This window comes from Pyrus communis, chromosome 17 (genome assembly GCF_041283825.1).
Source record: "Pyrus communis isolate YQ-2024b chromosome 17, ASM4128382v1, whole genome shotgun sequence".
In the NCBI taxonomy this organism is placed as follows: domain Eukaryota; kingdom Viridiplantae; phylum Streptophyta; class Magnoliopsida; order Rosales; family Rosaceae; genus Pyrus; species Pyrus communis.
Window position 1 is genome coordinate 1,752,053 of NC_142581.1, and position 14,272 is coordinate 1,766,324.

Below are 14,272 nucleotides of genomic sequence, written 5' to 3' on the forward strand. Positions count from 1 at the left end.
AGTTCATATGTTCACAAAATCCACAATATTAATGATGCGAATCCGATTCGACTGTGGCATGTCTGCTTAGACTGCAATTGGAGTTGTAAGACTGCGTAATGCATTGTTCAAATCAATTCAATTCTACAGAACTTATGGAGAAGAGATTCTCTTCAGATCTCTTTCATTAAAGTCACAGGATTAAGTGATCCAAACCTTTGAAATTTCATCCAATAGCCCATCTGTTTTGACTCCTTAAAATATATAATAATTTTTTGCCGTTGGATGAAATTTCAAAGGTTCGGATCACTTGATCTGGTGGCCTTGGTGGAAGAGATTTGGAGAGGATCTCTTCTCGAACTTCTGTATGCCTATTGCCTAAATGGAGAGAGGATCCGGCACATCTATTTATCGTAAATCGTACGGTCAGTTTTTGTCAAGTACTGTTTAAATTCAATTTTAAATATAAAAAAATTATAATGATTTCTGATCACACGATATACGATGAACGAATGTGATTGGATGATCATCAGAATCCTCACAAAGAGGATTCGGTGAGAATCCTCCTGGGCCTAAATGCAGTCTTTATAAAACTCACCTGACATCTAAATTTTTGCTCATTTTCTTTTGCCAGAATAATTTTCATGTAGCAATGTAAAATTTCACTTATTTTCTAACCGTCACATTAGAGCATCTCCAACGGGAGCCCAATTATCAGGGCAATTGGATTAAATCACCCTCAGACACCTAAAAAAGGTAGGGTAGAAGCCCATTGGGCTGCCCAGTCATAAGCTGCCGGGCCTTGAACCTGACGACAGTGGCTGACGACGTCAATGACGTCGCGCAGCAGAAGCCCGGCCCCACCCATGTGCAGCGAACTGAGCCAACGACTCGTTTTTCCTGGGCTGACAAGGAGACATGCAACTCTAGTATGAACAAGTTGGTTTGATTGGTGAGGGAGATTTATTTTTTTAATAAACGGTATTATTTATACTAACAAAAAATTGGTGGATTTAACCTCACAATGGACTAGTAATAATGTGATTTCTTGTTTACATTTTTTAACTTCTCACCCACCATCGTTTATGTTTGATTTATTAGTTTGATAGAAAAAAAAAAAGAGAGATGCATGACAGGTTAAAATACTGTATGAAAATCATCTCTCTTAGGATTAGTATATAGGTTAAAAACACTGAAAATCATCTCTCCTAGATGAAGAGTTTGAAGAAGGTAGAGGTTAGTTGATAATACTAAACGTCAAATATTTGAAGACGATGCTGCCAACATTCGAGAAGATGAGGTTGGTGCCAAAGCTGAAGAGGATGAACGCAAAACCATCACACACCAAACAGTATTTGATCACGTACGTGAAAAGGCAAAGAACTTGGGAACTTCCTTGTCTTGGTGGCATCAAATGGTGTGCATTCTGCATCCTCAGAGCCCTTGGTTTTGACAAGAAAACGTACTCGTGAGAAGCAGCTCGAACCCCATAGCGAATTCGAGGTTCTGCAAGAGTTGGAATGCAATAAAAATTCCAAGACGGACTGCGGTGAATCCATCTTCAGAACCCAAAGAGGCAGAACAAAAGCAACATAACATGAACAATCTCCCTACTCCCAGAAGCTCAGCTACCGCGAACCAGATGGATGACAGAGGTAGGATCGTTACCCGAATACACACTCAAACACATACTAATCACTATTTAGTTCTTATATATGTAATGTGGATGTAGAAGCTGGTCTTCCTCTTGAACCTGAAGATGGAACTTTCAAAACTTCAAGAGAAGAAACAATATTTGAGCACAAGGTACAGATTTATCCCTTCTGTTGACCAGCCTGCGGATGTTCTCACCAAAGAGCTTCTGAAGCCGTGCTTCGAACTTCTGAGGTCCAAATTTGTCACTCTAAGACGGCCAAGTTTGAGTGGGGTTGTTAGTAGGAGAATCCGGTTACGATTTTGTTGGGCTAGGTTTTGTAAATCCTTGTGGACCTAAGTTTACTTGTACTATAAGTCGCTTGACTAGCATATATTTGTACTATTGTGATATCAATGAAATCAAGAGAATACAATTCTACACATTCGAACAAAAGCTAAGAGTTTTCCGGTGATCAATAAATCGAAGGTGGCGGATTCTGGTTATTCAACCAAGAAAGAAGAACATCCTCCTGAGTTGAGTGTCGATACTACTGGCATGCTAGTAGGAACAAAGTCAAATACCGTTCCGATAGACACTTCACTCGTCTCATATTCGGGAACCAGGGGAGTAGACACATTTCTTGGATTTGAGAGAGTATATTTTCGTTCCTATGATGTTTTGTCCGATGAGAAATGCTAAGGATGCTCTCTTAAGGTGAGACTCTTCATCTACTCTTTGTCACCTCACAGTTTGACGTTAATTCTCGTGTCAACATTATAAAAAATTGTTTAAAAAATAAAAGATGACAGAGAGTACATGCCAATTTCTACTTTTGAGAGAGTCTCCTTATCATTTTTCTTCTTCCGGTACATGAAAACGCGAGCATCGAGTCGCAACCTTGATTTCTGATAGCATTTAGAGCCTGATGATTGCAAACTTCAATTTAAGAGTTGTAGCAGCTTTTGCCTTGCCAAGATTCTCTAAATGGAAGTTGTATCACATGTTTTGGCATGAGAAGTGACTTTCACATTCGTAGTTTCTAGTGTTTTTATCCTTTAGTTTCTCTCTAAAGTTAGATAAAATTGAAGAAGTGCATGCAGAGAAAATGCGGTGGGAAAATCATTTTCTATACAAAAGATAGTATGTGTAACACTACACTACTTATAATTGATTAGTAAATGTGGCGCAAATAACATATTTTAGTGTATACAATTTGAAATTTTTTATTTCAGACATTATAATACACAATAAACAATAAAATGCATATTAATCTACCAAGCACCGACCACTTGACAATACAATTAGGGATTTGGATCCTCACCAGATCCCCTCCCTGAGGATCCTAGGGATCAACGAACACAGACCGTTGATAAAAAATCGTCCGGTCACAATTTTTTCCTTTTTTATTATTTTCAAGCAAAACGATGGTGCTTTACTTTTTAAAATATAAAAAGCATTTAATTGAGACTGCATAATTTTTTATCAACAATCCGTGTTCGTTGATTTCTAAGATCCCTAGAGAGGGGATCCGGCTACGATCCAAGTCCTACAATTAGTACTATCTGACAAAAAAGTCAGTGTGGCGTACCAAAAAAGACTTAAATGCACGAAATATGCCATCCAATTTAGATACGTTCAAGTCTGTAACTGTAGGTTGTTATTACTATTTTCTGGGTATTTTTTATCTTCTTCGTTTTTTATGGAAATATTTTTCCTTCTTTTAAGAAGGAAAACAAAATTCCGAAAGAAAAAAAAAAAAAAAAAAAGAAGCAAATTAATCCCAATGGTGTGGAGTGTGGACATCCATTTGGGATGCATGCATTAGAACACAAGGCCCTGTTGTGGAAATCACCACGAACTTATTGCTCTTTATTTTTTAAGGAGTGTATTTTTGCTCATCATTATAAATTATGGTGTATGTTTATTATCTTATTTATCGTCATTAGATGAGTTGAATTTCAAAATTCGTGTAGTGGATAAACACAAATTTCAAAATTCAAACTCATCTAATAGTGATAGGTAGGGTCGTCAGCATTACCACTATTTAAGAATGATGAGCAAAAATGCCTACTCAAAGAAAAAATAGGAGTTATAACTCAAAACTGTTCGTTGCCAATTCGTATCAATGATATGAACATTCCATATTATATATCATTGTACAAAGACAATCAATTAAAACTAAGATCGTTTAATCATTTAAATTGTATAAAAATAAATAAACGATTGTGATTATAAACACAAAATTCTGTGATTTAAATGCTAAGAGATTTGAATAGAAGTTAGCGTTGAGTAGCCAAACATATGTCTTATTTTTCCCTTAAGCATTAAGCAACGACCACCAGCACAGCCAGCAACTTAAGCAAAAGCAGTTTTACTAAAAGCATCGGGATTCGGAATCAGTCTCAGAGACGATGAGCGACGGTGACGAGGAAGCACCGTTCGATCCAATGGTAGGCATGCCCCGATCAAGCTCTTCCCACCACCTTGATGATCTCCTCGAGATCCCACTTCATCTCCGTCGTTTGCAGATGGAGGTAGCACGACGGCACATAAGGCGCTATTTAGAAGCAAGAGACGACAATCTCATCCATGCCAATATCAATTATTTCAACCATAACATTGGCAATCGTTTTCGTCAGCCGTCGTCTGCTGCGGTGGCGGCATCCAAGGCGTCCATAGACGCCATGCCGAGAGTGACGGTCACGGAGGTCGGCGCCGACTGCGCCATCTGCATGGGGGACTTGGAGATCGGCGGTGAAGCCAGAGAAATGCCTTGTAAGCACAGGTTTCACTCGCCTTGTATCGAAGCGTGGCTGTGCCGGCGAGCGTCCTGCCCGCTTTGCAGGTTCTCTGTTCCCAAGGAAGAACACCATTAGCATTAGGCCATGCCATTGTGAATTTGTGATTGTGGTTTGTTAATCTTGATTAGTCCCTTGATTAATTAGCTAATGTATTAATCTTTAGTTTTGGAATTGTCATTTTCTTTCTTAATTTTTTTAAAATGCAAGTTATCAGTTTGCTATTAATTCAATGTAGGACACAAGGTTTTTCGTCCCTGTAGTTTTCACAAGGTTTCATTTCGCTTATTTGATTGTTGTGTTGATTTGGCTACTCACTAGCGGTAATTTCTTGAACGACTCGTGAATCCGTCTTAAAAATATACAAAATAACAGATTTGGGATAAACCTTTTAACGAGTCGTGTCGTTATCGCATTATCGGTAAGAACCCATCAACGAGTCAAATTGTTATCAGGTTACTTGTTAAGAACCTAATAAGATATCGTTTGCGAGAACTAGACATTTAACATGATAATTTCTTGGACCCGTTAAGCGGACACGAAAAAGACAAGATCCTTTAACGAATTTGATCGTTATCAGGCCTACTTCTTCTGTTAAGTATCATTAAAATAATAAGTTTAACACTATTCGTTAAGATAATATGCATGACACGAAAATGATACAAACACGACAATACCAGTTTATCAGGCCTACTTCTCACTCATTGAGGTATAAGGTTGGATTATCCTTCTCAACAAGTCAATATAGAAATACAAAAGAAATTGTCACGAATTGACGATTAAGCTCAAAGTGTCAAGTTGGATTCTTCGTCAATCAATATTTTTTATACAAATCTAGTCTTTTTTTTTTTATTAAGAAGATTTACATAAGTATTTCAATTTTTCGTGACTATTATCATGTAATTTATCAATGTTAAAAACTAAATACAAAATGTGGCGTATGCAATACGTGAATAGAATTCATCTTCATCGCGAAACAACCCCGTAATGATTCTCCATAAGTCCATATAAAAAGTATGAAAATGACGACGTGTCAACTTGTTATGTCACCAACCAACGACAAAGCTCAAGCAATCAAGAGCGTTAATATGAGTTGTTAAGTTTAATAGTACAAAATTGACGACGTGGACTTGCTATGTCACGGCTGACGACGTGTTTCCACACATGGCAACGACGTGGCGCAATTCTGAAACCCGAATCACGTGCTTGACGTAGGAGTCCATAAAGGTTAGGATCCCCTGCTGAATGCATGAGACTAAGACTCATCATATCGGGACCGTTGATTGCATTACCCTGAATGCTCTCTTGGCCAAATCTAGGTACTTTCTTTGTCCTCTTTAATTTCATTCTCCCTCCTCATTATTCATCTATCTGTCTACGTCTAATAAATTAAGGTGTCTATATATATATTTGGAAATGGAAAAGGATCGTCGGATCCTTTTTACAGGGATTAAGGAGATTCTGTGATATAGACCGTTCATCGTATATCGTATGATCAATTTTCGTTAGATATTATTTATATTTAATTTTAAATTTTAAATTTCAAATGATTTCTGACCGCACAATGTACGATGAATGACCTGGATCCTAGGAAAAGGATCCGGCGATGATCCTTTTCCTTTAGAAACTATACTTATTTTACGGCGAGAGATTGTGCGTTTTTGAAAAGATTCTATTAAAACTTTAGTTTTAAACTCACTCACCCTTGTTTTTCGCTCTTCCAGGAATTAATGACAGAGCTATTGTGTTGACGAAGATTTCTAACAAAAAGTGATATAGGAGATTACTTCCAATGGTATAAGTCTTATTCTACTTTTATTGTACTTTACATATATTCTGACGTCACGTGTAAAATGAGTTAAATTCTACTCCGCACAATCTTGTATTTAGTCATTTTTAGGTTTAAATTTATTCACATTTTCCACATTATCACATTTTGTGGCTTCTTCACATTCCTGATGTCGGCCAGCACAGTTCGATTCAGAGTTTAGATAGACATTACCAAGTACAGTGAAGGAGAAAGTATGCGGGGTAGGACTTGGGCTGGCCGTTGGATGTCTTTGGAAAAAGATCCACGGGAATAACCAGCGGAGGACCAGAGTTTTATGATCTGCTTGCTTGATCGAGGTGAAATCAGCACCGTTGTTGCAGATGTTGGTGACTAATTAAGCTCTAATCTATTTGTTTGTTAATTACCATGTTAATTACTAATTACGCTCAGATCGATAGGAGAGACTGTTTTAATTGTTAAGCTCTATTTTGTTTTTAACTGTTGTAGCCTTGCCTAAATAGGCACACGCTGTATTAATTTACTAACTAATTAACGCTCTAACTAATTAATGCTCCGAGTAATATTTTTGGTTAATACATGGTATATGTGTTTGTTTACTTTTCGATGTGAGACAAATGTTGACGTCCTCCCCCATCAGAGAGGATCGTCAATTCGTCACAACAAAAATGTAGCATCCGAAATTCGGAGTATCTGCGATTTCAATCGGCGTTGTCAAACTTACATGGCAGAAAAATGCTAGAAATTAAAGAAGGAATGCACAGCCTAATACACCATGCCGCAATCTGCATTGCCAAAGTTAGCCGTAACAGGCTTGCCGGAGAATCTTATAAGTCACCGGGCAATCTCGTCTCTCTGCATCGCTCATCACGTGATTAGTCTATCAATTTGACGCGACTTCCACGATTCAGATCAAGACTGAACAAGTTGCTGTGGAGTAAGCTGGTGACGAAAAATGGGTACTCAGGTTTGAAATTTGGAACCTACTTCTTCTGCGAAAGTTCTTGAGTTCTTGAATTCCCATCCGAGCTTGGCGTGCCAGAGGACTCCGTGGAGGTGTAGGAGGCTTCAGGTTTTGTTAGAGCATTTGACATGGAGCTGTTTGCGCTGTACAATCTAAATCTAGTGCTAACTGGCTCTAGGGTTGTAGAGTTCAGGAAAGGAGGCTGCTTTGGGCTCGGAACTGCTGCCATAATTTCTCTATCGGTTAGCATTTCGACCACTTCGGCCATGGATGGTCTCAGAGCAACCGAAGCCTGCGTGCAAAGAAGTCCAATGCGAAGGACATTAGAAGCATCTCCTGCAGGAAAGTCTTCTCCCAAGCAGGGATCAACGACTTTGGCTAGTTCGTTCGATCTGTAGAGTTTCCAAACCTGAGATCAAATGAAAGTTTTAAACAATCTTTGTCTGACGGAAAGAAGACCTGGTGAGATCTTTGTTTCGAAATTCAAATGGTTCAAAACTTACCCTGTGTAAAAGTGAATCTGGGTCGGATTCCGATCTGAAGGTGTTGTTCCTCTGGCCAGACACAATCTCAAGAACTAGAACTCCAAAGCTGTAAACGTCTGCTTTCTCCGTAAGTTGCCCTTGAGTAAGATACTCTGGCGCCATATAACCACTGTAACATGATACGATTTAAAGAATTGGATACAATTTTAAGAATTGAGAACACATTCTACTCCTTAAGGCAGGAAGATTTGCAGTAACTCGAGTACTAAAATGTTCTGAATTTGCAAATTCTCATCAAGTGCTAAAAACTTACAATGTTCCAGCAATGCCGGTACTAATATGAGACTGCTCGGAAGCAAAACATCGAGCGAGGCCAAAGTCTGCAATCTTCGGGCTGAGATTCTCATCCAGAAGAACATTGCTGCTTTTTATGTCCCTGTGAATTATTCTTACTGCGGATCCTTCGTGAAGATAGGCAAGCCCTTCAGCTGTTCCAACAATAATATCAAACCGCTCCATCCAGTTCAGAAGCTGCACCTTGTTCTTATCTACATAAATTAGACGAATCACATTTTCTGACTTGACTCGCAAGTAACGCTACACAAATTACATTTTTCGACTTCCTTTGTTCTATTGAAGAAAAATCATGTAGCTAGAGAGATGACAATTACCGAAAAGGAAGTGATCGAGGCTCCTGTTAGGCACGTACTCATAAACCAGCAGGCTCTCGGGGCCTTCGATGCTGCAACCCAAAAGCTTCACGAGGTGTTTGTGCTGAATTCCGCTGATCAAATTCACCTCGTTGAAGAACTCATCGACCCATTGCCTCGTATTGTAGATCAATCTTTTAACAGCTACTGTTTCACCATTCGGAAGCGTCCCCTTGAACACAGAACCGCCTCCCCCTTGCCCGATTTTTCTCGAGGAATCGAAATAATCAGTGGCCTTTTCGAGCGTTTCGTACTTGAACTTCAAGCTAGAGTACTTGTTGATGCTTGTTGCAGCCAGGCCTACATTGCTGCGCTCTGGATAAATAATGGCATATGTTAAAACATCTGGTATGTACTTCTCATAACTTAAGATCTAAATCTATATATGCAGACGTGGCCGTAGCCGCATTGACTAGTGCAGATCCGGTTCCTTTATGCATCCGAGTTTGAATTCTCAACTCCCGTCTTAAATATTAATTTGAAGAGAATATCGTTTGTATCGGAAAAGCTAAAAAATGCCAAATTGTACCTTGTTTAATCCTTGCCAATTTTGCGTAGCCTGCATAAGCAGCAGAGAGAGAGAGCAGTAGGAAGGCAGCTGCTGCCAGAATTACTGCTATGATGATTCCTCTGCTTACTGACAGCCCTGCAAATACAAAAATGGAAAATTGGAATTGAAGACAATTGGATTATAAAATTAAAATATAATACAATAACAGTTCAGTCGAAAATGTCTAATCTTTTAAATTCTGTTTGGTCTCCCAGAAAATGTGAAGAGTGAGGTTCAATTTCTAAAGAAGTGAGAAAATAACACTTCCTTTAAAATTGCTTAGGAAGGTCAAAAACGCTTTCACACAACCGTACCAAAAGCTTTTACGTTTGACAGAAAAAGTTCAAAGTTCTTATGGATTGCGGAATTATTTAGTCCTATCTATGAAAATAAAAAATTCCAATCCAAAAGCTCAATTATATTTAATTAATTCATAAACCCATGAAAAAAAAACCCTTTAAACTAAAATATATAAAATTAAAAAAAATTAAAAAAACTTTAACTATAATTACCATGGCCTTGATCTGCAACCTGCTCTGCTCCTCCGGAATCGTTATAAAATTTCTCAGTGGAATATCTCAGGTAACACCCAGCATTCAAAGCCCTCCCTTCCTTGCTGGGTGCACACCCCATAGCCGCCTTACTTCCCTTCTCCAGGCAACTTTGACACCCAGCACTCCCCACAGTCTTCCAGCACTGCGCCAGAGCAAACACCGACCCCTTCACGTCCGCCACTCCAAACCCGCCATTTCCCGCCGCCGCCGCCGTCGCATTCCCGATCGCAAACCCAACATTCCTCCCAAACTCCTCCTTTTCGATTTTGTCCTGTTTCGACGGGCCGCAGACCACGGTGTCGCGAGAAGGGTCGGTGGATTGGCGGTAAAATCTGTAGGAATCGTAACGGAGGAAGCACCCGTCGAGAAAAATGGTGGCGGAGAGGGAGGGGAGGCAGCGGGGGATTTTCGTGCGGCTGGCGGCGTAGCAGAGGAGGCAGTCGGTGTGGGAGAGGTCATTGAAGCATTGGGCCAGGCCGTACATGGGTGTCGTGGAATTAACAAAGTGGGTGCCCCAACGGTGGGTCGATATCTGCTGAGAAAGACCCTCCATTTCTTTGACGAAAGTTGGGATAAAGCTCGGGTTCTGCCCCGGTTTCCGGCTGCCGCAGTAGAGGCCAGCTTGGGTCGTTCTGGGATCGCAGACGGCGGAGGAGAATATGGAGAGGAGGAAGAAAACCCATGTCAAGATTTTGGTACACATGACTCGTTTTGGTGACAAAAATCACCAACCAAACACCGCCAACAAGACGGAGGAGCTTGGTATATCAACTCAAACGAGCTAAATTATCAGCAACAAAACTTATTTAACAATAAATACGTCGAATTTCACAAGACCAACTCCAAAGAACAATACGCAATTGGAAAATGCAGAGCGTAAGATTGCGTTAGAGAGAGAGAGAGAATTGTTGGGTGCAATAAATAAATAAAGGGCTATAATTGGTGGAAGTGAGTGAGTGGATGAGATCATCCTTTTCTTCTTCTCCTTTTCAATGCTGGACCAGGGTGGTGGTTGCAGGTATGGAGGCTGCCGCTCCCACCCACCAGTGCCACGTGTGCTACATCTTTTGGGTCCAAAATATTAATAAAATAAATAAACCAAATTTATTTTGATGCTTTCGTCTGAAAGACTGAAAGCTTTTGCGGAGGAGGCACCGTCTTTGGTGGGGCCATTTGTTGGACTTGCACCTGTATTATTTTACAGGTCGGTCATAATTATTGCCACGTGTACTCCTGGTTTGTTGGGTGCTTAAATTCTTTCTTTGAGTAAAAGCCAAAAGGTGCGGCTTGTTTTTTTTGATGGGGTAAAATTGTATTTAAAATGCATGTTTACTTATTTAAAATGTAAATTATGTTTAATATTTTAGTTGTTAGATTGCGAATTTTAATTAACACATACGTGTTTGCTACATAAAGAAAATAAGGGTAAAAACTTTCTCCCTTCTTTCTCTTCGATGTGAGAGTTCTTTCTATTCGAAGTGAGAGAGCTCATGTGAGACTATCAATTTCCAGCATCCCCGGTGGCACCAGCTCTAGCTTCAGCTGGGGTCGGTTGTTGTGTCCTTTTTTCCCTTTTCTCCTTCTTTTCTTCCTACATCTATTGTTGGGTATCCCCAGTTTTCAATTCGGCCTATCCAATTCCTCTAACTTCGTGGGTATTCCTTTTCCTAGTTCTTCCTTGCTTCAATTTTCAACCATGTCCTTTTGTGGAGTTCGTGTGTAGAGTTCCGGCGCTTTCACCGGCTCGGATGTTTTCAACAACACCCCGTTCACCTTTGTGTCTGCTGTTTTCGGCTGTGTTGCTCGAGAATTTTTCTGAGCTTCAAACTGGTGATTAGTGTCTTTCGCTTGGATGCCAATTACCCCTTGCTTATGGCTGTGCGCAGGAATCGTCAGAGAAGGAGATGATCGGAGGTGGTCGGAGAATCAGTTGGCTAGAAGGTCCTCGGATCGACAATGGAGAATGCAATGGGTGCTTCTTGGATATTCTTTCGTTTTGGGCTTTTGGGCTCATTTTCTGTTTCTGTTGTGTTTTTCTTTTTGTTTAGGCCTTTTTGGTTGTTTGTAGGTGTTGTTGGTCTTATGTCTGTTTGTAAGTTTGTATATCTATGCGTTTGGTTGGAATAACATCTTCTCCTTGACCAAAAGAAAAAAAAAAGAAAAAAAAAGAAAATAAGGGTGGATTGTGGCACAATTTTTTTTTACATAATTTTTTACACACGTTTTTTTTTGTTTTTTTTATTCTTAGTCGTAATGTATTTCAACGATCTGAATCGTTTCTCTTTTAAAACATCATCTAGATCATTTTGTTAAATAGACAAAATTCAAAACTATTAAAACATTCATTTGTAGTGAAGAAAATGAATGAATACTCCAACGGTCAAATGATTTCAGATTTGAGTGATTTTTTTGGTAAACATGATCTTTTAGAGAAGACCTAAAAGTTAGATAGTTTAGATCGTTGAAATATATTATGAAGTGAACCTAAAACAAACTTATGTCAAACGTTGTATAAAAAAAATAATGTTACAAATTCGCCCTAAAGAAGATTATTCCAATACACAGATGAAGATTTGGCTCAAATATAAATAGGGTAGAAATTTTCACTCCCTACGCCCTCTTTTGTAACAGTTTTGAATTAAACAAACAAATGAAAATAAACAATTAGAAAAGCGCAAAAAGAACAAAAAAGATGTTAAAAATAAAAACATTTACCTGTAAAAAGACGAGCATGCTGTCATGAACTTGTAATTTACGTTCCATATCAGAAAGGATGGTCATGGTCCTTTTGGTAGATGGACAAAGTTGGACATTGAAACATATAATCATAGAACTTTAACGAAAAGCTCCTGGTACTGTTCATTTTAACGAAGAATTACATTTTTACACTAAAAAATCAATTCTGGTACTATTTATTTTACCATTTATTTTATCATTATCGTTAAAACTCAAAATTTTCAAATCATTTTCTTTAATTTTTTTTTATAATCATATATGAACGCATAAATGTCTTTTACGGCTGGACATGAGAATTCAACAACTTTTGAGAAACGTGTATAAAAAATGTAATCATCCCAATTGTGGAATTTAGTAATAGAGATTGTGCTTGCTTTTGGAATTATACCTAACTCCTTTTCCCTTTGAGATTTGATTTGAATTTTCTTTTCACATAAAGGTCGTGTTGGACTTATGCTACTACTATATAGTTTTTCAACAACATCAGTGTTATCAATTTACTCGTGTTATTATTATATATTTTGTTTTTGAAATTTAATTATGTTGTTTACTCTATGCACGTGGATTGATAACCGCAGATATCGGTAGAATCATCAAAGCTTGAATATTTATTTCCTTTACAAGACAATTTTTGGGATGCCAACCTATATATTACCTGTTTTCAAATAAAAAATAAATAAAAGGACAAAAGTGGCTTTTGAAAGTAGTATATTTATATGAGTGGAAAAAAAATAGTATTGAATCTGTCATCTACAAATTCCAATCTAAACATTACTGAGTTTTTCTTTAAGAGAATCTCGGCAATACGTGGAAATCATTTTGTTTTTAGTTATAAACTGCAACTCATGAGATTTAAACTCTATACCTCTTTGACTAAAATAAAAATAAAGTGACGAATACACCAAATTTATTAGTAAGGGAATAGAGAATAGTTCAAAACTATTGCAATAATATAGAAGAGAGGGAGTTTTGAATCTGTGAGGCATGAGCAGAAACCCAATACTTTATTCACTAAGGTCACATCCAACCGAAAAGACTAAACATAGTCCTGCCATAATTATAGCCTTGCAAAAAATTATTTTTAAATTAATAGTGCCAGACCACTCATACCATCTCCAACCGAATGAGCTAAACATAACCCTTTCAACAATTTATTAATTTTAAGTTTATATTTTAAATTTATTGGTTAATTAGGTTAAACTACTATTGATTGTTTTCAACTCTAACAGTTGAATTTAAATCAATTATCGCAACCGAAAAGATGAGTCTCCAAAATGAACTAAAAGGATGCTACACTTAACAAATCTGGCAATTTTTCAACTTTTGGACATTTTGCCCTCCCCAAGTGGAAATGGCCTAAGATATTGGACTAAATGATCATGTGGTATCCAGCCTTCTTAGGAAAAGGAATTGTTACTAATCATATGTATGGCTTAAAAAGTTAGCATAGAAAAATCTTGAACCATTTGACATTCAGTACCCTCGTTTTGCATAATTACAATAAAATACCCCAAATTGGTTCTCTCTATCACATCGTTTTCAGGCTTTTTGATTCAAAATCACAATTCAGATCAGGATCAGGTTTAATTCAGTGACAAGAAACGTCTCTTAATTTGGTGGGATTTCAACAGACTTCCAAAGATTTTGTGCTGTTAGTAAAACACCGTCCCTCACATAGCTGTTAGTAAAACACCGACTTTCAAAGATTTTATGCTGTTAGTAGAACATCGTCTTTCACGTCGCTGTCAATAAAATACCATCTCCCACGTTACGTCAAACGGTAGAAAATTTCATTAAATTCGAAGGCCAGTGTTTACAACAAATTTTTCAGTGTGCTCAAAACAGACATATACGTTTTATGTCATTATATTAGTGAAAGAACACTTTATAAGAAATTCCTCTACTTGTATTACATATGACGTACCACCCCATCTTGCAAGCACGCTGAAAAATCCCTCAGTGTTTACATACTTCCTTATAATGTTAAACAACATCAATCTCTTGAGTCTTGAAAATCCGTCACCGCAACATACCCTAGAAGTTGATTGTTAGAGTCCAGAAGTTACACTTA

General features: G+C 38.1%; 1 protein-coding gene across 2 annotated transcripts; it reads right to left on the reverse strand.

The window, feature by feature from the left end:
* Positions 1 to 6,871: 6,871 nt before the first annotated feature.
* Positions 6,872 to 10,556, reverse strand: LOC137708812 (cysteine-rich receptor-like protein kinase 42). Of its 2 annotated transcripts, none has more exons than XM_068447963.2 (6): positions 9,424 to 10,556; positions 8,891 to 9,007; positions 8,323 to 8,676; positions 7,965 to 8,199; positions 7,670 to 7,820; positions 6,872 to 7,575 (listed from the first exon to the last, which is right to left on the reverse strand). In XM_068447963.2, exons 1-6 carry the CDS (start codon positions 10,166 to 10,168, stop codon positions 7,186 to 7,188), a joined length of 1,992 nt encoding a protein of 663 aa, XP_068304064.2. In that variant the 5' UTR covers positions 10,169 to 10,556; the 3' UTR covers positions 6,872 to 7,185. The 2 variants fall into 2 exon arrangements, with proteins under 2 accessions (XP_068304064.2, XP_088546075.1); XM_088689949.1 differs by having other exon boundaries at positions 6,872 to 7,558; positions 9,424 to 10,354.
* Between the last annotated feature and the right edge of the window lie 3,716 nt (positions 10,557 to 14,272).

Excerpts from the sequence above, each read along its gene's own strand:
- LOC137708812 (XM_068447963.2), bottom strand. The coding sequence starts at position 10,168 with ATGTGTACCAAAATCTTGACATGGGTTTTCTTCCTCCTCTCCATATTC. Across the intron at positions 9,008-9,423 it reads GGTTGCAGATCAAGGCCATG|GGCTGTCAGTAAGCAGAGGA; the intron begins GTAATTATAGTT and ends TTGTATTTGCAG. Across the intron at positions 8,677-8,890 it reads ATTGGCAAGGATTAAACAAG|AGCGCAGCAATGTAGGCCTG; the intron begins GTACAATTTGGC and ends TTATTTATCCAG.